Here is a 23,104-nt window from a genome sequence, read left to right as displayed (position 1 = left end):
AAGAGAATCTGCTGATGCCAGCCAACCCTGTACATTTTCCTCTGGGTGTGCTGCTCCTTTCTATCTTATCTAGGACTTGGCTTAATGGATTCAGGGTTTGGATTTTGAACAGACAAAATACAGTTTTAGTAACTTGAATGTACTTATCCAATATGCTATAATACTTAAAGGGAAAATATTAAAATGCCCAAATACTTTTTTTAGTAGTTTACTTTCTTACTAAATTTAGAATATTAGTTTTTAATATTACCATTATCCCAACTTGGCTAAATTCAGTTCCATGCTTATATTTTTAGTTAACAAATTGCAGGAGTAATATTATTTGTCTTTTAAATCTAAAGCTGTCCAAATCTTCTGAAAAATAAAATTTTGAATAAAAACTTCTAGGACGAGGGATAGATGCTTATGTAAGTGTGAAAGACCCTGGGTAGGCAGCAAGATTGGGTCTGCTAGGAGTAAACAGGCGGGAGAGCATGGCAGATTCCTGCCTCCATACAGAGATATTTCTAGTCTTGAGTGCACTACAGATCCGTGAGTTTGAGGCAAGCTTGTTCTAAAAGAGCTAGTTCCAGGACAGCTAGGGCTGTTACACAAAGAAACCCTGTCTCAAAAACAAAAACAAAAAACCAACAAAAAGAGAGAGAGAGAAGCAACTGTATTCAACAACAAATCCATAGTGATTTTGAAGAAGTTATACATATGGTTTTGATTCTGTCATTTTTATTTTATATTGACTTCTGTATTTTTTATAGATTATCTTTCTCAAGGAGTAGATCTTTCTGGAATAGAAGTAATAGAGAATGATCTGCTCTTTATTGGAAGAGCACGACTTGAGGTGGAAAATCAAGCTAAGCGTCTGCTCGAGCACGGTGTGGACACCCAGGTAATAAATGTGAAAAATAACATATAGAAAAATCATTTTTATGTGGTGTATATATGTATTTCTGTGGAACATTCCAGTTTTGTCCAAGGCATCTTTTAGACTATATAGTAAGGTTAGTGATGCTGTTTTTCCATTTTATATAGATGATGAAATAGTTTAAAGAATTTGTTAGAGATTATAAACTAGTAAATGAAATGGTTTTATTAATTAAATTTATTCTTAGACAACTCTGCACACATGCACAATGTATATTGACCACTTTCATCTCCGGGTCCTTTGCACCAATCTCTTCTCACACTCGTGTCTCTTGGTTTTGCTCTGTGGCTCACAGATTGATCAGTGCTGTTTGTGTGGCCATGTGTTTAGAGATATCTACTGGAACTTGGTGTGCTCAGCAGTGGGTTCACAAAGTAAAGAAGCAATTCCTTCCATCTCAGAATCTACCAGTAGCCAATAGTCTTGGAGCCGCTCCTCTTGACTGGGAGTCCAGCGTGGATGACAGTGTACACTGTTGACTGCAGTGCTTACGGACAATCTACAGGATGCCAAGCTTTGCTCATTCAGATTTTTTAAATTTTCTTCTGTAAATGTACCACATTTTCTTTCCATTTCTATGTTGCTGGACATCTAGACTGGTTTGTTTTCTTAGCTATTGTGAATGATGAAGCAATAAAAACAGATGTACATGTTTCTGGTATGGTGACTTCTAGTCTTTATGATATATACCAAAAAGTGTTATTAGCTGTTTTTTTTTGTTTTTTTTTTTTTTGAGGAACAGCTTGCAGGGATTTCTTTTGTGACTGTGGTAGTTTGAATGTAATTGGCCCCCATAAGCTCATAGAGAGTGAAATTACTAGCTATGGCCTTGTTGGAGGATGTATGTCACTGTGGGAGTGGGTTTTGAGGTCTCATATATGCTCAAGCCATGTCCAGTGTGACAGACCCCTTCCTGTTGCCTGTGCAAGATGTAGAACTCTGAGCTACATCTCCAGCTCTATGTCTGCCTGTGTGCTGCCATGTCCCACCATGATGATAATGGACTGACCCTCTGGAATGTAAGCCACCTAATTAAATGTTTCTCTTTATCAGAGTTACCATGGTTGTGGTGCTTTTTCACTGCAGAACAAAACCCTAACTAAGACAGTGGCTAAACAAGGTTTAGTTCACCATTAGTGTATAACCTTCTCCCACTAACTCGCCAGAACTTGTTGTCATTTGTTGCCTTATGATAGCTGTTTTGACAGGGGTGAGATGAAATTTCAATACAGTTAATTGCATGCCCCTGATCGCAGAGGACTTTGAACACATTTCTAATACCTATTTGTTGCTTAAGTATTTAATTTTATATAAGCCCATTTGTGTTATCTGTTGAGCTATTAAGGTCCTTTTCGGAAAGTCCTGTCTACGCCTATCTCTTGAAGTATCTTCCCTTTAGTGACTCCATAATTTTGAGATCAAGTACTGGGACACCTCCAATATTGCTCTTTCTGTTTGGGGTTCCTTTTTTTTTCCAGTTCTGTAAGAAATGTAATTGGAATTTGATAGAGACTGCATTGGGTTTATAGTTGGTTTTGGTAACATGGCCTTTTTACAGTATGAATTCTACTAATCCTTGAGCATGAGTTTGGGAAGTCTTTCCAATCCTTTGGTGTCGTCTTCAGTTTTTTTCTGTAGCGTTTTAAGGTATTCATTGTAAAGGGCTTTTAGTTATTTGGTTAAGTTTATTTATACTTTTAGTGTTTTTGACACTATCGTGAATGGGAACTTTTCCTGAATTCTTTTGTAGCAAGCTTGTTATTAGTCTATAACAAGGCTACTAATTTTTCTGTGTTGACTTAGTATCCTACTCCTTTGCTGCAAGTATGTATCAGGTCTAAGAGTTTTCTAGTGGTGTCTTAAGAAACTTTTAAGTATAGGCCATGCCATCTGAAAATAGAGACTTTTACTCCTTCCTTTCCCATTTGTATCCTTTAGTTCCTTCTCTTACTGCTTTAGCTAAGACTCCGAGCGTTACATTGAATAAGGGTGGAGAGTGTGGGCACTCTTGTCTTGTCCCTGATTTTAGTTTTTCTATGTAGTCCTTATTATGTTTTGATGTGTGTTTTTTTTTTTTGGTTCCTAGTTTCTTTAGGACTTTCATCATGAAGGATGTAGAAATTTATGAAAGTTCCTTTCTGTGTCTGTTGAAATGATTGTGTCATTTCTGGTTTAAGAATATATATTACATTTATTGATTTTTTTAAAAAACCTTCATTGCTCTTTCTGTTGGTTATGGTTGTTTTCTATTATTTTTATTTTGTGTGCAGTGTTGATTTGCCTGCATGTATAGCTGTGTGAGGGAGTCTGATCCCCTGGAACTGGAGTTACCCCAGTTCTCCACAGTTGCTCTACAGTGCTATATATTTCACTCTGGACTGATGGGAGGTGTGATTTATTCTCCTAGATTAGTGGTGCTCCCTTTTCTCAGCACTCCTCGTAGTTCAGTTGATTCCCTCTCCAGATGGTCTTAAAATTAAAACCCTAATGTGATGACCCATCTGCTGGAAAAATCACCATCTCAGTGAAACTACACTGGATTTGAGTTTATATTGCTGTGAAGAGACACCATGCACCATGACATGACAGTGGTTTTTTTTGTTGTTGTTGTTGTTGTTGTTGTTTGAGGCAGGGTTTCTCTGTAGCTTTGGAGCCTGTCCTGGAACTAGCTCTTGTAGACAAGGCTGGCCTCGAACTGACAAAGATCTGCCTGCCTCTGCCTCCCGAGTGCTGGGATTAAAGGCGTGCGCCACCACCACCCGGCTGACAACTCTTTTTATTTTTTTTTAAAGATTTATTATTTCCACTCTTGTGCCATCACTGCCTCTCCTTTACTAAATCGTTGTCATCAGCACTCAGACAAGTATTTGTTCCACTCTCCCACGTTCTCCGCTTCTCGGTCTTGCAAGTCTCTACTTCTCTATGTCCCATCCCCCTCCCTTTTTTATTAGAACACAATATGCAGTTTTCAACTGTTGCATCCGCAAATCACCAAAATTACTGCCTGTATAACTAAAAATTGTTTTCAGTATTGACTAAAAGAGTTGTAGTACTTCAAGCCTGAAGTGCTACTGCAAAAGGAATTTTTGAAAATTTATAATATCTTATGGCTTCTTTTCTCTTGTTATACCAAATACCTGAAAAAAGGCAAATTAAGGGTCAAGGCTTACTCTGGTTTATGGATACGGCTCCTCATGGCAGTGCAAGCACGAGGGGGCTGCACCCAGGCAGAAAGAGAGTCAGAAAATGCTTAGATCCCTTCTACTTTTGATTCAGTGTAGGACCCTGGCTCATTGAACAGTGCTGTCTACATTCAGGGTGTCTCTTTGCTCCTTATTTACAACTCTGTGTATGTCCTTTGATTTCACCTCTGATGTGTCCTCCCCGCTGTACGCAGAGGTGTTGTGTCTTAGGAATTCCTATCACATTTACCATTACTTGTCTTTGGTATTCAGCTTCAAGTTACTTTCAAGAAAGTGCCTACCTTTTTTATTTAATATGAAGTTGATGACCACAATTTCAGTATTAGTGCTGTCTTTATCAGTTGTAACCTCTGTCATAGTTTAAGATTACTAGAAAATTTCTACCTTTGTTGTCTTCAAGGATTAGATGACTAAGCTATGGGAGATGAGTCTAATCTTCTCTCTCTCCTCTCTTTTCTCTCTCTCTCTCTCTCTCTCTCTCTCTCTCTCTCTCATTGCATAATGCAATCAGTTTAAATAGTTACTGTCTCATCACTTCATGTATCCAACCTTCCTCAAACAGTACCAGTCACACTCACCCAGCAGTAGCATTAGATATGCTGTGGCCATTTTCATTGAATGACTGTTATATGTACCCCTCCCAATGTCATATGCTGAAATCTTAATTCATAAGGTGTTGATATTAGGGGTGAGACCTCGAGGAAGTGATTAAGTGCTGTGGACTTAGTGCTCCCCTGTCCCTTATCCCACCCCTCACTTCACAGAGAATGCTTTTGCATCCTCTCTAACTTCATGAGGAGCATCCTGTTATCATGTCTCCCCCAGCACACACTGTATAGAGAACTCTGTTATCTGGCCCTTCACTTCATAGATTTGACTCTCTTATCCCACTTCTGACTTCTTGGAGAGCAGGTTCTTATTTCAATCTTCACTGCACGGGTAGTGCTCTCTTACCTGCTCTGACTTCATGGAGAGCTCTCTCTTGCACCTTTTGTCACATAGAATCACGGTGAAAAGACATACTGGTACAAATAGAAGGTGTGCCCTCACCACACATCCCATCTGCTGCGTCTTCGTTTAGACCAGCACTTCTCAACCTGTGGGTCGGTAGATAAACTCTTATTTCTCTCTAAATAAAAAACAGAAGCATATATAAGTAAGCTTCCAATGTCACCATTTTTTATTTAACATGAATAAGCCTTATAGTAAGAGCTTATTATTTCTATACACAAGCAATTTATAGTGGTATTACTGACACGACAGATTTTTGGAAGAACTGACACATTTTCTGGGGGAGTGTAGTAGACCCCAATATTAGGGCAAAATTGTACAGGAATCTCTCTTTCAGACATGGGGCAAGATCTGCCAGCCATCTTCAGAACTTCTTTACTCTGTGCTGTTGACCCTCCGAAGCTTTCAATGATGGGGATAGGGAGAGAAAATAGCATTTCAGCAGATTCCATTACTTGAAGCTTTAGCTAGCTTTCAAAAATAGGTGATGGAGATTTTGATGTGGATGAGTTCCTGCATCACCATAGATACCAGGCCCCCACAGGAAAATGATGACATTTTAATTAGCAAGATGGGTTTAACTTGTGAATTACAAGCTTTCCCAGTAAACAAGCGCAGAGCTTATGGAGACTGTGGTGGAGGAAAGTGATGTTCTTGTCTTCTGAGGTCATCAGTAAGGGGCTCATCATCGGCACTCAGTCGTTTTGGGAATTAGTTCCTGGCCATGACCCCAGTGACACACTGAACAGCCACATGCTTGCCTCATATCCGAGGGGTTCTGGGTGGAGGGCAGTGTAGGCCTGCAGGTCATCTGCAGAGAACATAGCATGCAGTTAGAGTAGTTCACTCTTGGGAGTGAGACCTCTGATTTTAAGTTGGAGTCTGTGAAAGTTAACCACTTGCCATAGCTCTTAAAATAAATTCCCAGAAATGTTAAACAGTAGTTGTATACTTCAATAAGCAACTTTTTTGTTATTGTTAATTTTTTTTTCTTCTCTTGAATGAGGCCTAATAAATATCAACCAGTGTCAGTTTCTTGTCAAGCTTAAAGACATTTTAGAGAAGCTTTCTTGTATTTCCTGACTAGAACTCATTCTGTTTGGGCTCACCCTATAAGAAGCCGCAGAACAGATCTCAGCATTCAAGTCTATAATGATGCTTTTTACATATTCGATCCAATGTTGCTTTTGCCACTTAATAAGTTCTGGTGTCTTCCCTTTCATCTCATCTTTAAAGAGGCACTGGTTACAGATGTTTATGGGCTACGTAGTCAGACCATGACAGTGCACATTTCAATATCTTTTAAAATAATCTTTTTGAGACAGGCACTCATTATGTAGCTTTGTCTGACTTAATATTTTCTGTATAGACCAGGCTGGTCTTGAACTTGGAGATCCGCTGCCTCAGCCTCCAAGTGCTGAAACAATCATTCTTATATGTGCTGAGAATTTTCTACTCTGTTAGTAAGTTTTAATTCTAACAAATTGTTTTAACTAACAGTTTCCCTACTATACTATGGATATTCTTGGTGTGCCTTGATGTCCCTTTAAAAAATTCTTTGTTGCTGTCTTCCTTATTCTGTTCCTAGTCTTGGTGACCAGTATCCTATTCCATTCTTAGAGCTGACTTTTCAATTTACCCAAGTGAGTGAGGCCATGTATTTAGACTTTGGCTTTTCTGTGTTTGGCTTGTTTGACATTACAATTTGCATTTTGATTCGCATTGTTGCCAATGGCATTTCGTTCTTTTCTATGGCTGAGTAATATTTGATGCTGTAATATTTTGCTACATTTTATCCATCAATTACTGATTGACACCTAAATTCTTTATTTTTATTTTTATTATTTTAATTTCTTTATTTATTAAAGATTTCTGCCTCCTCCTTGCCCCCGCCTCCCATTTCCCGCCCCCTCCCCCAATCAAGTCTCCCTCCCTCATCAGCCCAAAGAGCAATCAGGGTTCCCTGATCTGTGGGAAGTTCAAGGACCACCCACCTCCATCCAGGTCTAGTAAGGTGAGCATCCAAACTGCCTAGGCTCCCCCAAAGCCAGTACGTGCAGTAGGATCAGAAACCCATTGCCATTGTTCTTAAGTTCTCAGTAGTCCTCATTGTTCACTATGTTCAGTGAGTCCGGTTTTATCCCAGTCTTTTTCAGACCCAGGCCAGCTGGCCTTGGTGAGTTCTCGATAGAACATCCCCATTGTCTCAGTGTGTGGGTGCACCCCTCGCGGTCCTGAGTTCCTTGCTCCTGCTCTCTCTCCTTCTGCTCCTGATTTGGACCTTGAGATTTCAGTCCGGTGCTCCAATGTGGGTCTCTGTCTCTGTCTCCTTTCATCGCCTGATGAAGGTTAATATTCAGGAGGATGCCTATATGTTTTTCTTTGGGTTCACCTTCTTATTTAGCTTCTCTAGGATGGCGAATTATCGGCTCAATGTCCTTTATTTATGGCTAGAAACCAAATATGAGTGAGTACATCCCATGTTCCTCTTTGGGGTCCGGCTTACCTCACTCAGGATAGTGTTTTCTATTTCCATCCATTTGTATGCAAAATTCAAGAAGTCATTGTTTTTTACTGCTGAGTAGTACTCTAATATGTATATATTCCATACTTTCTTCATCCATTCTTCCATTGAAAGGCATCTAGGTTGTTTCCAGGTTCTGGCTATTACAAACAATGCTGCTATGAACATAGTTGAGCATATACTTTTGTTGTATGATAAGGCCTCTCTTGGGTATATTCCCAAGAGTGGTATTGCTGGGTCCAGGGGTAAGTTGATCCAGAATTTCCTGAGAAACCTCCACACTGCTTTCCAGAGTGGTTGCACAAGTTTGCATTCCCACCAGCAATGGGTGAGTGTACCCCTTTCTCCACAACCTCTCCAGCAAAGGCTATCATTGGAGTTTTTTATTTTAGCCATTCTGACAGGTGTAAGATGATATCTTAAAGTTGTCTTGATTTGCATTTCCCTGATCACTAAGGAAGTTGAGCATGACCTTAAGTGTCTTTTGGCCATTTGAAGTTCTTCTGTTGAGAATTCTCTGTTCAGCTCAGTGCCCCATTTTATAATTTGGGTTGATTAGCCTTTTACGGTCTAGTTTCTTGAGTTCTTTATATATTTTGGAGATCAGACCTTTGTCAGTTGCACGGTTGGTAAAGATCTTCTCCCAGTCAGTGGGTTGCCTTTTTGTCTTAGTGACAGTGTCCTTTGCTTTACAGAAGCTTCTCAGTCTCAGGAGGTCCCATTTATTCAATGAGGCCCCTAATGTCTGTGCTGCTGGGGTTATACGTAGGAAGTGGTCTCCTGTGCCCATGTGTTGTAGAGTACTTCCCACTTTCTCTTCTATAAGGTTCAGTTGACACCTAAATTCTTTTCAATAATTTTGTTATTGTGAATAGTATTACAGTTAATAGAATTGCACATATTCTTTTGTATAGTGATCTTATCTTTTTTGAATGTATATCTGGGAGTGCCATCAATAAATCATATAGTAGTTTTGTTTTTAGGACTTTTTTTGCTTTGAATTAATCTTTTTTTTTTTAAAAAAAAAGTTGTATTTGTATGTGTGGCATGAGGCTGCCAGGTATCCTCTTACTCTCTCTGCCTTATTTTTGAAAACGTGGTTCTGTTGAACATGGTTCTGACTAGTGATTTCCAGCCCTAGCATTTGCCCTTCCTAGATTTGGGTTATGTGCGTGGTTTGGCTGTACCTCGTTTTTACTTTGGTGCTAGGATCAGAGCTTCAATCTTCAAGCTAATATTGCAGGTGCTATTACCACTGTATATCTTTCTAGCACACATTTTCGGTTTCTTTTGAGAAACGGTCTTTCTATGAAGTCCAGGCTAACCTCGATCTCATTATTGTGTAGCCCACACGGATCTCATCGTTTGTGATCCTCCTGTTCCAGCCTTTTCAGTCCTGAGGTTACAGGTGTCCACTGCAAAGCCACACTTTGATGTTAGTTTTAGTGTGTACTGTGTATTCATACATTTACACATGTACAGATGCCTGTGTGTGCAAAGGTAAATTTGTGGTGTCTTCCTTGACTAGGCTCCAATATGCTTTTTGAAGCATAATCTCTTAAGAAACATGAAACTACAGAGTCATCGAAGATGACTGGCCAGCAAACCCCAGGCATCCGTTAGGTCTAGCACTGGGATTAAAGATGACCACCACACCTGGCTTTTATGTGAGTGCTGTACCCTACACTCAGATCCTCGTGCCTGTGCAGCACTGAAACATCTCGGCAGCCTGTTTTTAGTTTTTGTATTGTTTCCCGTAGTGAATGAGCTATGTATCCTCTCACCAACATTGTGTTAAGTCCACCTCCTTTACGCCTTCACCAGCATTTATTTTTACCTGATGATCACCATTGTAACTGGGATGAGAGGGTGTCCAATTGTGGTTTTTGAACTACTTTTTTTTCCAGTGAGTAGTGAGGCTGAGCATTCATATGCTTGGCCATATGTATGTCATTCAGAAATGTCTACTTAGGTTTTTGCCTGTTTTTTAAATGGATTATTTGGTAGTTTTAGTGTTTGGCTTTGCATTGTGCATATATTCTAGGTGCTGATCTGTTGTCAGATAACCCCTACAGATTGTCTCTTAACTCTGTTGTTTCCTTTGCTGTGGAGAGGTTTCACTGATATAGTTCTGTTATCTCTTTTTACTTTTGTTACTGTACCTCTGAGGACCCATGGTGGCGGGGGTGTTGCCTGCACTGACGTTTTAAAATTTTCTCCTTGTGTTTTCTTCTAACAGTTTCAGGTTTTATGTGAGAAGAAGGGTATGCACACACATGAGCACAGGGACGGATACACACACACACACACACAGAGGGGGTTTTGACACAACCTATTAAAGAGACATTTTTGTTGGCAACTTTGTCAAAAACCAATATGGTGTGGGACTGTGGATTAGTTTCTCATTTGCTACTCTGTTGATCTGTGTGTTCTTGTGCCAATGCCCTGTTGTTTTGGTTGGTATAGTTTTGTAGTGTGTTTGAAGTCATACATTGCGATGCTTCTTTTAGATTCACCTTCTTCCCCTTAAGGATTACCTTAAGACTTTTATAGGCCCGTATCAATTTTAGAATTGCTATCTATCTATCTATCTATCTTTCTTTCTTTCTTTCTTTCTTTCTCTCTCTTTCTGTGTGTGTGCATGCCCTATATAATTTCTCTCATCACTGTTTTATTGTGACAATGCAATATTATTATTATGTACTTAAAGAGACTACAAATTAAAATAATTTCACAAAATCTACCACTAAGGTTAAAAGCATATTGGTTGATAAGCAGTGATGTTTGTTGTCTGGTCAGTTGGGATCAATTTGTGTCAGTGAGTTAACCACTTGTAAAACTCTTAAAGGTTTCTGTCAAGTACACTATTCCTTTACCATGTACTGCTCTCTGTGCGGATCAATAAATAGTGAGGCCCTTGGGGCAGACATCAACATGTGTTCTCTCTCTCTCTCTCTCTCTCTCTCTCTCTCTCGATACATACATAGGGATGGATACTGCCTTTAGATAGACAGATTCGGACTCATGTGACACAGACAGGAGACAGAAGACAAAAGGAGCATGAGGTAGAAAATGTATGACATTCTTGGTTAAATGACCCCAAAGGGAAGTGCTTTTATTTCTTTTCTTAATGTGACAGTGATTCATTATTGTTGACTTGGGTTTAATCGCTAATGCATATAATATGTACATTTTCTAGTATCTGTTTGGGGATTTTTCACTTCTGTGATTAAATTTGTCTCCAAATATTTCATTTTGGTAGCTTTTATGAGATTCCTTCCTTCCTTCCTTCCTTCCTTCCTTCCTTCCTTCCTGTTTTTGTTTTTCAAGATAAGGTTTCTCTGTAGCTTTGGAGTCTGTCTGTACAATTTTCAAAGCTTTCCCTCCTTTTCCCTATTCTTTCTTTCTCTTTGCTCCTTTATCTTTTATAGTAGTACTTCAGTTACCAAAGGATACATATTTGTGCTTTTGTTTTATGGCAAATGTGAAATAACCCTGTTGTTGTTCCAAGTGTTAGATTATATACACAAATATCTGTTTTAGTTTTGGCAAAATTCTCTTTCATGAATAACCCAAGAAGTGTTCATTATTCTTCCTTTATTGCCATCTTGAAGTATACATCTCCCTGTAACTCACTGCTCTCAGCCCCAAGCTCTTCTAACATGATTGCTTGTGATAGCTTTCCAGTTCACTGAGTAATATTTCATTTTCATTTGACTCTGTGAAATTTTTAATAACTTAGTAATTTTATTATTTAATGCTCCCATTGATTAAAATTTGATACTTACTCTTCAATATGTGTGTACTTGTTTTATGTTTCTTAAAAATTTGTTTGTATTTGGATAACTATGATTTTATTTAATTTATACAGTATTAGACTTTTATAATGATAGAAAAACACCAGTATTTTTATTTTGTGATTCAAAACAGTGTCATAGAATCAGACAGCTATTTGGAATCATTGTTTTGTATTTTTCATAGGTTTTAGAATGGGAGTCATACAGTATATTCCTTTATATTAATTCAGTATTATTGAAATTAATCTATGTTGTATGTCTTAGAAGTTTGTTCCTTGTTTGTTTTTTTCGTTTTATAGAAATGACATTTACCCATTCATCCTTTGCTGTTTGTTATGTTAGGCTGTGTAAGGAAAGCTTATGAATGTTGAGTTCACAGCTTTGCATCTCTCTCCCTTTCTGTTTCTGTGAGGTGGGTGTGGATGGCACAGGTTGTCCGGTGTAAGGAGGACATTCGTTTTCTGATGTGCTTCTGTCTCTTTCAGTACCTGGTCCATAGTGTAGAATTCTGGTTCCTTCAGGTCCATGTTGGCAGCTTTGTAGCAGTCATGGAACTAGCTCTTGTAGACCAGGCTGGCCTTAAACTCACAGAGATCCGCCTGCCTCTGCCTCCCAAGTGCTGGGATTAAAGGCGTGTGCCACCACTGCCCAGCTGTCTTTTTGATAGTGAACATTTTAGTGCATTTTTGGAATATTCTTGTTGTAGATATAATCTCCTTTTTACAATGACTGTTGTAACTAACTTTTCAACTGACAATAGTGAAGGACTTTTTTACAGTTTTAAAGAACTTACTTATGCTCATCAAGTAGGGATAATTCTTAATATATTCTAATACAAACCTTTTGTCATATATGTACATGTATTGTGTTTTCTCCCACTGTATGGCTCTCCTCATTTCCCATTATATGTAACTTATATAAACCATAACATTCATGTACTTTAAATATATAGTTTTAGTGAGTTTATGTAGTTTCTTTGTTTTTTTTGGGGGGGGGTTGTGGGTTTATTTGTTTAGTTTTTTGATTTTAGTCTTTTTGAGATAGGGTTTCTCTGTGTAGCCCTAACTGTGTTGGAACTCACTCTATAGAACAGGCTGGCCTCAAACGAAGAGACTCACCTGCCTCTGCCTTCTGCTTGGATTAAAGGTGTATCCAACCACCGCCCTGGCTGAGTTTATGTAGTTTTACAACCTAGTTTTATAATATTGCTCAAACTACAAGAAGTCCACTTATGCCTGTTTACAGGCAATTACAAGTCTCAGATTTTCCTTTTACTAAAAGTTTTTCATGAGTAAAATAAAGGGACAGATAATATTGTGTATCTAGTTACTCCCCCAGTGTGATGTGTCATTTTGTTTCATAGGACTTTAGGATTAAGCCTATTTCTTTGAATAGCTATAGTCTGTGGATTATTAATTGTGTGTGGTGATAGGTTGATGGACATGATTGTGGTTATTTGTCTAATAGTGTTACCTACCCCACCCCCACCCCAACATTGTCTTTTTATAAGTAAACTTTTCAGTTTTGACAAAGTCCAGATTCTCCATATTTTCTTTTGTTTATGAGAAAAGAACATTTTCTGTATCCCAAAGTTAAAAAGACTTCAATTTTTTCAGATGTTTTATAATTTTATCTTTGCATTTTCTTAAGTTACATAATTTTATCTTGCTGTCTTCAGTTTTTGTGAAGTACAGAATTCGTCTTTTTTTTTTTTTTAAATGAAGAGCCTTAGGTCTTTGCAGTCGGTGACTGCTTGTTTATTTCCTGGACACTCAGACCGAAATAATCACACAGAAACTATATTAAGTATAACACTGTTTGGCTAGAAACTTAGTCTTTCTAGCTGTTACATTTTAAATTAACCCATTTCTGTTAATCTGTGTCTCAGCACTAGGCTGTGGCTTACCGGTGCCAGCCTCTTACTCCTCTGGCAGCTATGTGGCGCCTCAATGACTCCGGCTACTCTCTATATATCTCTGTTCATGTTTCCCACTTGGTTGTGCTCTGTTAAGTCATTGACTGAAACAGCTTTATTCATTATCCAATAAAAGCAACACATCTGCAGAAAGACATCCCACATCAGGTCTTCAGATACCTTTTTATTGAAAAAGTTGTTTTTCTTTTCCTGATTCACTTCTCAGCTTCTTGATATTTTGTCATCTGGAGAATATTTAAATTTTTGTCAGTTTTTCTGCTAATTGTTTGAACACTGACTACTGATTCTTGCCTAAAGCCTCCCTCCCTGCCTGCCCCAATTCTGTCCTGGATGCGATAGCTGGAGCTATAACCGTGCTCTGGCTTAGTAGGGGCCTACAAAGACAGTGTGTGTACAGAGAAGTGCTGGCATTGCTTCATCTACCCAACAGTCTTTCTCCCTGTTTATTATCTGTATTGTCCTTTTGCTAGTGTTTTCTAATTACAGGATACTGTCACCTCTAGGCTTTTTGTATGTGTTGACTAGCTGCCAGTCAAGATAGTAGTACCAGGAATTACTTTGGATGTCTTTGCAAAATACCTATTTATCCTTAACAAAATATTAAGATAGATGTTGTGATCCTCTAGTCAAATACAAGGGAACTAGGGAATAGAGGAGTTGAGAGAAAGGTTGAGGCAACAAAGAATACTTAACAAAACAAAGATTTGAGAACTTGCGGTTTTAAATTTGGTGCCTTTTACAAACTGTAACATTTCTCTGCAAAAAAAAAACACATTGGTTTGGACTATTAAAAATTACTTAAGTTTTTCTTTAATTGGCAAAAAGTTTAAAAAAGGAAAAGAGCATGGCCAATGAATATTATTTTTTATTTTACTAAAAATTCTTTTTCTTTTTCAAAGCTTTTAAGTACATATATTTATAAAGGAGATATTTTTCAGCATATTCTAACTTCTGGCTTACTTGTTCTTATTTCTAGTCAGAGCAAAATATTGAAAGGTCAGGAAGTGCAGCATTATTTTCTTCTCAGTACCTTGCACAGCACCAGAACATCACGGATGGTTCTTATGAAAGGCAAATAAAATCATTATCTTTTAAGAAGGCAGGAGAGTCCATCTGTTTCTGTCCTCTCATCTTTTCAATGAGTGAGATAGAAGCCTGAAATTTGCTAATTAGGGCTTAGCCAGAGTTCATGGTCAAAATATGTAGTATTTGTCTATGATAAGACAGGATGATGGGAAAAGGATGTAAATGTTCAATATATGTAGGGTATGATCTTCACTTGAATCATAGCTAGAAAAATTGTTTCTATTTCCAAATATTCTAATGTTGTAATCCAAGGTGTGTCTAGAGTGGTGCACCATCCCATTTCAATATGTTCGTTCCCGGTGTGGCTTCCGGTTTCCAATGTGTATGTGTTATTCTTCGATCTCATTTGCTACCCAGTCTGCTTTGTTGTGATTATACATCCCAGAAGCATTCATATTTCCAGCAAAAATGACCCCACTGGCATTTTGCATGTACTGATTTGTAAGTAAATAATTCTTTAGTACTAGCTTTGTCCTTCCAGCTTCCTGGCTGTCACCTTCTCACTCAAATTATCCACCCTTTGATTCTCCCTTCCCTCTTAGAAGTTGTAGGTAGTTGATGTATTAGTCTCGGGGTTCTCTAAGGAACAGAATTGATCAAATGAACTAATATAAATGGCATTTATTAGAGCGGCTCAAAGGCTGTTGTCTGAGTACTCTTAACAGTTTCTCAAGGCCAAAGACAACCTGGTAGTTGTTGAGTCTAGAAGACTGGATGTCTCAGGAGTCCGAATGACTGCTGGTTTCCAGTCTGTGTTAGAATCCTGAGAAGTAGGTGCTAACACCAGTGAATGGGCATCTTAGGAACAAGACAGAGTGAGGGCAAGCAAGCAGAAAGCAAAAGCTTCCATCTTACATGTCCTTTTATGTGGGCCGCCACCGAGAGGTATGTCCTGTATTTAGGTTGAATCTTCTGATCTCAGATGATCTGGTTTTAGGGTGGGCTTTAACCTCAAATAATCCAACCAAGAAAAACCCTTAACCAGTATACCTAGAAGCTTGGATGTTTATTAATTTCATGTGTAGTCAAGTTGCCAACCAAGATTAGCCTTCACAGTTGACATCTATTTTCTTTCAATATTTCAAATCTCTGTGTTGATTACGTTCTTGAATTAGTCAATTTCCGATTAATGCAAAATAATCACTGGTACAGGTTCCTTGTATAAAGATTCAAGGCCAACCTTGTCAGGTCTGTTTGTTTAGGTCTGTGATGAAGGTGACATGTCACAGGAAGAATACCCGTCACAGTGAGGGCTCCCATCTCTAGCCATTAGGCAGAGAGGGGGAAAGGATGACAAGGAAGTGGGAGAGACTGGCTACAGCCATGCCTTCAATGTCTCAGCAGTTCCCCTGTCCACCCCTGGGGGACCAAACCTTCGTATGTGGACCTATAGAGACCACGTTCTAAGCCACAGTCATTTTCATTGCACTTCTGTAGCTCAATCTGTCTACTCTTCCCTTTTACTTATATTTAGTGTTTATTTGTCAAAACTAATTGATTCTTTAAATCTCTTCAAACAACATAGATTATAGCATTTAGAAAATCAATTTTTTTCTTTTACTAAACCAGAAACTTAAAAATCACTGACTGTGGGAAGTTAAAGTCTGCTGTCAGCCTGCTGCCCAACTCCTGGCCTCTGTGCTCTTTGGTGTCGCACCTTTTCACCCTCTCGTGTGGAAGATGCTATGCATGCCTGGTTATTTATAATCCAAAAGACTACTGCCTAGTACTCCTACCCTGGGACTCTCCAGAAGTGAATATTCTTTGAGGGCTGGTAGTCAAAGACGGGTAAGAGCTTGTTTGGCAGGCCACCCTAAGAAAGGCACAGTTCAGTTCCTGAGCCCTCCTGAGGTGGAGCCAACAAGGCCCTAGCAAAGAATTCTGGCGCCCACTGAGGGCCCTATGTAATAAATAAAAAGGCTGTATATGTAGAAACTTAAGGCCTGCAAGGCCAAAGGAGCTAACTTTGAGTCTGCCTGTAGCTGTCTGTGTGTAGCCAATAAGGAGCTACCCAGCAGTATTTCCTGGGTGCTTAGCAACAACTGATACTCATTAAGGTTATCTGTGACAAGACTCTGCATTTCAGGAACTTTTTATTTTCATCATTTTATGTACTATAGTTCCGGTCATAGAGTCAGTCTGTTATTGCTTTTCTTAGTGTTCTGCTGCTGTAAAAAATACCATGACCAGGAAAGCGTTTAATTGGAGCTGGCTTGCAGTTTTAGAGGTTTGGTCCATTGTCATCATGCTTCCCGCATGCAGGCAGACATGATGCTGGAGAAGGAGCCGAGAGTTCCACATCTGGATCAGCAGGCAGCAAGAAGAGAGGAATACCGAGTCTAGTATGAACATTTGAAACCCTATATCCCACCCCAGTGACACGCTTCTTCCAACAAGGCCACATCTAATGTCACTCCTGACCATTGAAATTGAAGAGCCTATGGGTGCTATTCTTACTCAAACCACCACACTGCTTTCTAAGTCTTCACTGAGGGCTCTTGTGGTCTTTTCCTTGTAAGCTCTGTTGCTTTTTAAAATGTATCTACCACCATCTGAATAAATACTTTTCTTTTAGAGTCTGGCCAACACTTCTAATCAAATTCTTCACCAGTAAGATGTCAGCTGATAGACTGTGCCAGTCATCTGAATAACTGATAGAATAAATAAACAGATCGTATCTGGTCCAGGCTAGGTCAAGTAATTTTGGACTTAGAGCCTATTGACTGTGTTTTCTTCAAAAAGATCTTCAGCTAACCTTGGGAATCTTTTTCTATTGTCTGTCTTTATCATTTTTAAGTTTTATGAAATTGAGACACAGGAACAAGCTTTCTCAGGGTTGCTCAATAGTTCTGATGGGTATCTTACTTATTTCAATAATTAACAATAGGATGATGAGAAAAATTCCTTGAAAGTGGGTATGATGTCTTATACCTATAATCCTAGCACTCAGGAGGCTGAGGCAGGATGATTTCTGTGAATCCAAGGCTGGTCTAAGACACAGAGTGAGATCCTGTCTCAAAATTCCAAGGGGGTGGGAGAAATGCCTTAGGAATAGAAATAATTACTATTCTTAGACTTCTTAGAGGTCTGGTGATATGAGCAAGCAATCGGGGAGCCAGTACTTTTTATTAGTTCTGTATTCTGTTAGTCCAAGAAATATGTTCCTTCAAACTCTTTTAGCAATCTCATGAGGAGTGTAATAACAAACCAAATTGTAGCAACTTTCTTGTTCTTTCACTTATTCAGATGGTAATTCAGCATCTATCCATATAGTTCATGAGTTCAGTGTTAAGAGTATAGTAGTGAGCAAAACAAATACAGAACCTTCCCCTGGTATTCTTAAATACAAATTATTAAATACCGTAAAGTTTGATGAGTGATGGAGTGATTTGCCCAGAGTCACATAGCTTATCTAGTGCAGAACTACGATTCCATCTCAAGGCCCACACTCTATCTGCCATAACATGTTCCCACTAGATCCAGGTAAAGGCAACTGATTTTATTATGGGTGTTCTGCTAGCATGCACATGTAATCCCAGTTACTCGAGAGGTGGAGGAAGGATTGACTGAGTTCAAGAGCTGAGGTTCGCTCTGACAACACAAGGATATTTGTGCCTCTACTTGTCACTTCCCCCCCGTATATGTATAATTTATCCATTAAGTTGGTGTTGTTACTTCTACATTATGCAGTCAAGGAAACTGTCTTAAAGAGGTCATGTAATTTGCCTTTAGTTTTGGATATTAATGTCAGAGCCTGATTTATTATGTCTTCCTTACTCTAGAGCCTGTGAAATAGGATTTAGGAAAGCTAATAATAGAATCAACAAAGTATAAAATTAGTTATTTGATAAGGTTAATAAATTTTATTGATAGACACCCCAAGAGCTATTGAGGGTCTGATAGCATCCAACAAATCTAGGATGTTAAAAAACATTAGGTTTAACTTTTCAGCAATAGATTTAAAAATTTAGGTAAACTCATCAAATTTTAGGAAGACAGCCTACAAAAATAAAGCTGGGAAGATTGGGTTTAAGTAGTTGTCCTTCTGTTACTAAGTTTGAATTTATCATAAATCTTCCCTCTGTGAAAACTACAAGAACAGATAGCTTCACAGTCCAGACTTCCAAAATCTAAAGAATAAATAAGCCGACATTATATAAACCCTGTGCAAGAACTGAGTAAGCAGAGTATGACCACTCTGCTCATGAAGCAGGATAATGGTGATGGCACAGGAAGGACATCACAAGGAAGAAAAGCTACTGGCTGCATCTCTCTCCCTCATGACTGTAAACCGCTGCACCTCGCAGTGCCAGCATGTGAGCAGGGAGCTGCATCTCTCTCCCTCATGACTGTAAACCGCTGCACCTCGCAGTGCCAGCATGTGAGCAGGGAGATCAGAAACCCACCCCTGACTCTAAGATGTCTTTCCTTCTGATGTGCAGTGTGATTTTTTTAAAAATTTTATTTAATTAAATTCTTTTTCATTTCATATACCAAGCACAGTACCCCCTTCCTCCCTTCCTCCCACTCCCCACTGCAATCCCCCCACCCTCCATCCCACTCCTCAGTGTGAGGCCTCCCATGGGGGGTCTACAAAGTCTGTCACATCAAGTTGAGGCAGGACCAAGCCCCTCCCCCCTGTATCAAGGCTGAGCAAAGTATCCCTCCATAGGGTATGGGCTGCAAAAAGCCAGTCCATACACTGGGGATAAATCCTGGTCCCACTGCCAATGGCCCCTTGGCAGTGGCCCCACAGATTTCCCATGCCACAGAACTGTCACCTACGTTCAGAGGGCCTAGTTTGATCCTATGCAGGTTCCCCAGCTATCAGTCCAGTGAGCTTCTGCTAGCTCTGGTCAGCTGTCTCTGTGGGTTTCCTCATCATGATCTTGACCCCTTTGCTCATATAATCCCTCCTCCTTCTCTTTATCTGGAGTTGGCCCAGTGCTTAGCTGTGGATCTCTGCATCTGCTTCAGTTAATGGATGAAGGTTCTATGATGACAGTTAGGGTACTCATCAATCTGATTATAGGGGAAGGCCAATTCAGGCACCCTATCCACTATTGCTAGAAGTCTTAGCTGGGGTCTTGTGGATTCCTGGCTGTTTCCCTAGCACCAGATTTCCCCCTCTATCAAGATACCTCTTTCCTTGCTCTCCTTCTCTGTCCATCCCCCAACTCAACTATCCTGTTCCCTCATGTCCTCCTCCCCACTCCCCTCTACACCTTCTTCCCCCATGCTTGCAATTTACTCAGAAGATCTTATCTATTTCCCCTTCCTTGCATGTCTCTTAGGCTCCCCCTTATTTCCTGACTTCTCTAGAGCAGTGGACTGTAAGCTGGTTATTCTTTGCTTTATGTCTAATATCCAATTATTAATGAGTACATACAGTGTTTGTCTTGCTGGGTCTGGGATACTTCACTCAAAATGGATTTTTCTAGTTCCATTCAACAGTGGATGGCTGTAATCAGTATAAATGTATGGAAGGTTTTATTTATTTATTTATTTATTTATTTATTTATTTATTTTGGTTTTTCAAGGTAGTGTTTCTCAGTGTAGCCTTTGCTGTCCTGGAACTCATAGACCAGGCTGGCCTTGAACTCACTGAGATCCTCCTGCCCCTGCCTCCCGAGGCTGAGATTAAAGACATGAGCCTCCATTGCCCAGCAGATATAGAACTTTTAACGAATAGGAAACATTTTAAAAAAACAGGATGCCGAAAGTGTTAACCGTAGAGAATGCATTCAGATTAAGAATGTCTTTTTATTTAATGAAAGACTTCTTCACTAAGAATTTATTGTCCTTAAAAGAACGTGGCGGACAATGAGATCTGAGGAGAAGCCAAAGACAATGGCACTGGATTTTGATCCTACTTCATGTTCTGGCTTTGTGGGAGCCTAGCCAGTATGGATGTTCACCTTCCTAGACCTGGATGGAGGGGGGAGGACCTTGGACTTTCCACAGGGCAGGGAACCCTGACTGCTCTTTGGACTGGAGAGGGAGGGGGAGAGGAGTGGGGGGAGGGGGAGAAGAGTGGGAGGAGGGGGAGGGAAATGGGAGGCTGGGAGGAGGCGGGAATTTCTTTTTTTTTTTCTTTCAATAAAAAAAAAACAAAAAACATTTCCAATGAAATAACAAAAAGATAAATAAAAATGAGCAAAAGGAAAAAAAAGGAGAAAAGATTTCAATAAGAGTGAGAACATTTTACAACAGAAACAATTATCAGAGTGATTACACGTAAATTATACAAACAATTTGTACAAATATGCAAATGACAATAAAACAACCAATTAGAACAATGGGCAATTAGGAATATATGTTTTATATGCACACCATAAAAGCCCAAATGCCTGCCAACTTCCCTAGCTATTATAGGAAAGACACTGACAATCATAGTGCTTACTGAAAGCAGTAATACATTAGAGGCACGGCTGTCACAGTTGTGGGTGAGCTAATGGAGTAACGGCAGTGTCTGCAGTGTCTTTGTGAAGTCTTCCTTATCTCTTAACACAGAACTTGCAAGTGCCTTTTGACTCCTCTCTGCTTTCACACAGCAGAGGCACCTTTGCCTATTTATTCACCAAATGCTGCGTGTCTGAAGGTTTATCCCAGCGTTAATTATAATGCCTGGAATTGAAACGACTCAAGTGTGTGTCCAGAATAGAATGGACAGACATTACTAAACAGCAATAAACGTAAATCAACTTCTGCTACATGAAACAACACAAAAGCATTCCACACATAAGACACTGAGCAAGGGAAGGCAAATACAAAATCATGTGTACTGTATAACTTCATTGACATCAAGGTGAAAAACAGAATTAATCTTATGACAAAAGTTATGGCAGTGATAATATATGGAGGGATTCAGTTTGGGTAGCCATAGATGGTTCAGAAGTGCTAACAGTATTGGAGTTATGACCTAGCTTCATGTGAGTGTGAGATGTGATGTGTGTAAACCCGTGTATTGATGCACTGTGTACCTGTGTATGGATGCACTAGTGTGTAGTGATGTGTGTGATGTAGATGCCCGAAGGCTGATGTCAGGAAATTATTCTTCATGGTCTTGCACATTAATCATTCAGGCTGGATTTCTCAATCAAACTCAGAACTTACTGCTATATGTAGTCTTGCTGGCTCTATGCTTGCTCTGAGGATCACCCGTTTTTTTCCTGGGAAACTGGAATTACAGGTGGACCGCCATGCTCACTTAGATATCTAGGGATTCATACTTCAGCAATTACATAAGGCAATTATACTTGAAATGTTGTGTCATATCTTCTTGATTAATTTGAAATAGTACTCATTTGTTTCTTCTTGTTCCATCCAAAAAAATCTCAAACCCATTTCCTGTTATTTTTAAGGCTTATTAAGATTCACCTCTGCTTCTGCAGCCCCTCCCCCATATATGTGTGAACTCAGGAATGAAAATTCTTCATTAAAATTACTTTATATATCATTCATCATGACTCAGTATCTGTTGACAGAGGTTTCTGTCCTGCCCAGTTTGGCAGCCATGAAGTCCCAAAGAAACACACAGAGGCTTACGTTAATTATAAACTGGTTGACCTATTAGCTCAGGCTTCTTATTAATTGATCCTTATATTTTTTTTATTTTTTATTTTTTTTATTGCGAAAAGAAGAAAAAAAACATAAACAAAAAACAAGTTTCCACCTCCTCCCAGCCTCCCATTTCCCATCCCCTCCTCCCACCCTTCTCCCCCTCCTCCCACCCTTCTCCCCCTCCTCCCACCCTTTTCCCCCTCCTCCCACCCTTCTCCCCCTCCCCCCACTCCTCTCCCCCTCCCTCTCCAGTCCACAGAGCAGTCCGGGTTCCCTGCCCTGTGGTAAGTCCTAGGTCCTCCCCCCTCCGTCCATATCTAGGAAGGTGAACATCCAAACTGGCTAGGCTTCCACAAAGAGAGCACATTAAGTCGGTTGATCCTTATATTTTACATTAACTCATAATTCTTGTCTGTGTTAGCCACATGGCTTGGTACTTTTTATCAGTGAGACATTCTCATCTTGCGTCCTCTGCATGTGAATGAGGAGTGCAAACAGAGCCTTTTCTCTTTCCGGAATTCTCCTATTCTGGTAGCCCCACCTATGCTTCCTGCCTGGCTACTGGCCAAATGATGTTTTATTAAACCAATACAAGTGACAGATCTTTACAGGATGCAAGACCATTGTCCCACAACAAGTATCTGCAAGTTAAATAGTTTCATTAGCTTTTATTCCAAACTAAGTTAACAAAGAATACTAAAAATTACTTTTGAAATCTATTGGCATTACTATAAAATAATACACATACATGCATGCATGTACACACATGAGGAGGGGGTAGATGAAGAGATTAAACTTAGTAAGTCTTAAGAAATAGGAAATCTGTAGGTGTGAGTTTGTTAGTTCGTTTTCGGCTGCCCACCCCTGAAATAATCACACAGTAACATATTATCTGCAATGCTGTTTGACCAATAGCTTAAGGGTCTTTCTGGCTAACTCTTATATCTTAAACTAACCCATCTCCATTAATCTCTGTCTCACCACGTGACTGTGGCTTACAAGGTAAAGTTCCATCCAGCATCTGTCTCTGGTGGGCCACATGGCTTCTCCCTGACTCCACTGTTC

General features: G+C 39.4%; 1 protein-coding gene across 2 annotated transcripts in view; it reads left to right on the top strand.

The window, feature by feature from the left end:
* The window catches only part of Cog5 (component of oligomeric golgi complex 5), a 235,607-nt gene that overhangs the window by 114,440 nt on the left and 98,063 nt on the right, over positions 1-23,104 (top strand). For both annotated transcript variants that reach the window (XM_041657980.1, XM_041657978.1), the window contains one exon: positions 753-883. In XM_041657980.1, coding sequence (XP_041513914.1) covers positions 753-883 — 131 coding nt within the window. The remainder of the gene's footprint in view (positions 1-752; positions 884-23,104) is intronic.

This window comes from Microtus oregoni, unplaced genomic scaffold (genome assembly GCF_018167655.1).
Source record: "Microtus oregoni isolate MIOR12 unplaced genomic scaffold, Mior012 000009F_ref0000495, whole genome shotgun sequence".
Classification (NCBI taxonomy): Eukaryota; Metazoa; Chordata; class Mammalia; order Rodentia; family Cricetidae; genus Microtus; species Microtus oregoni.
The sequence above is the reverse complement of the archived record's forward strand: the minus strand, read 5'-3'. Positions and strand labels throughout refer to the sequence as shown.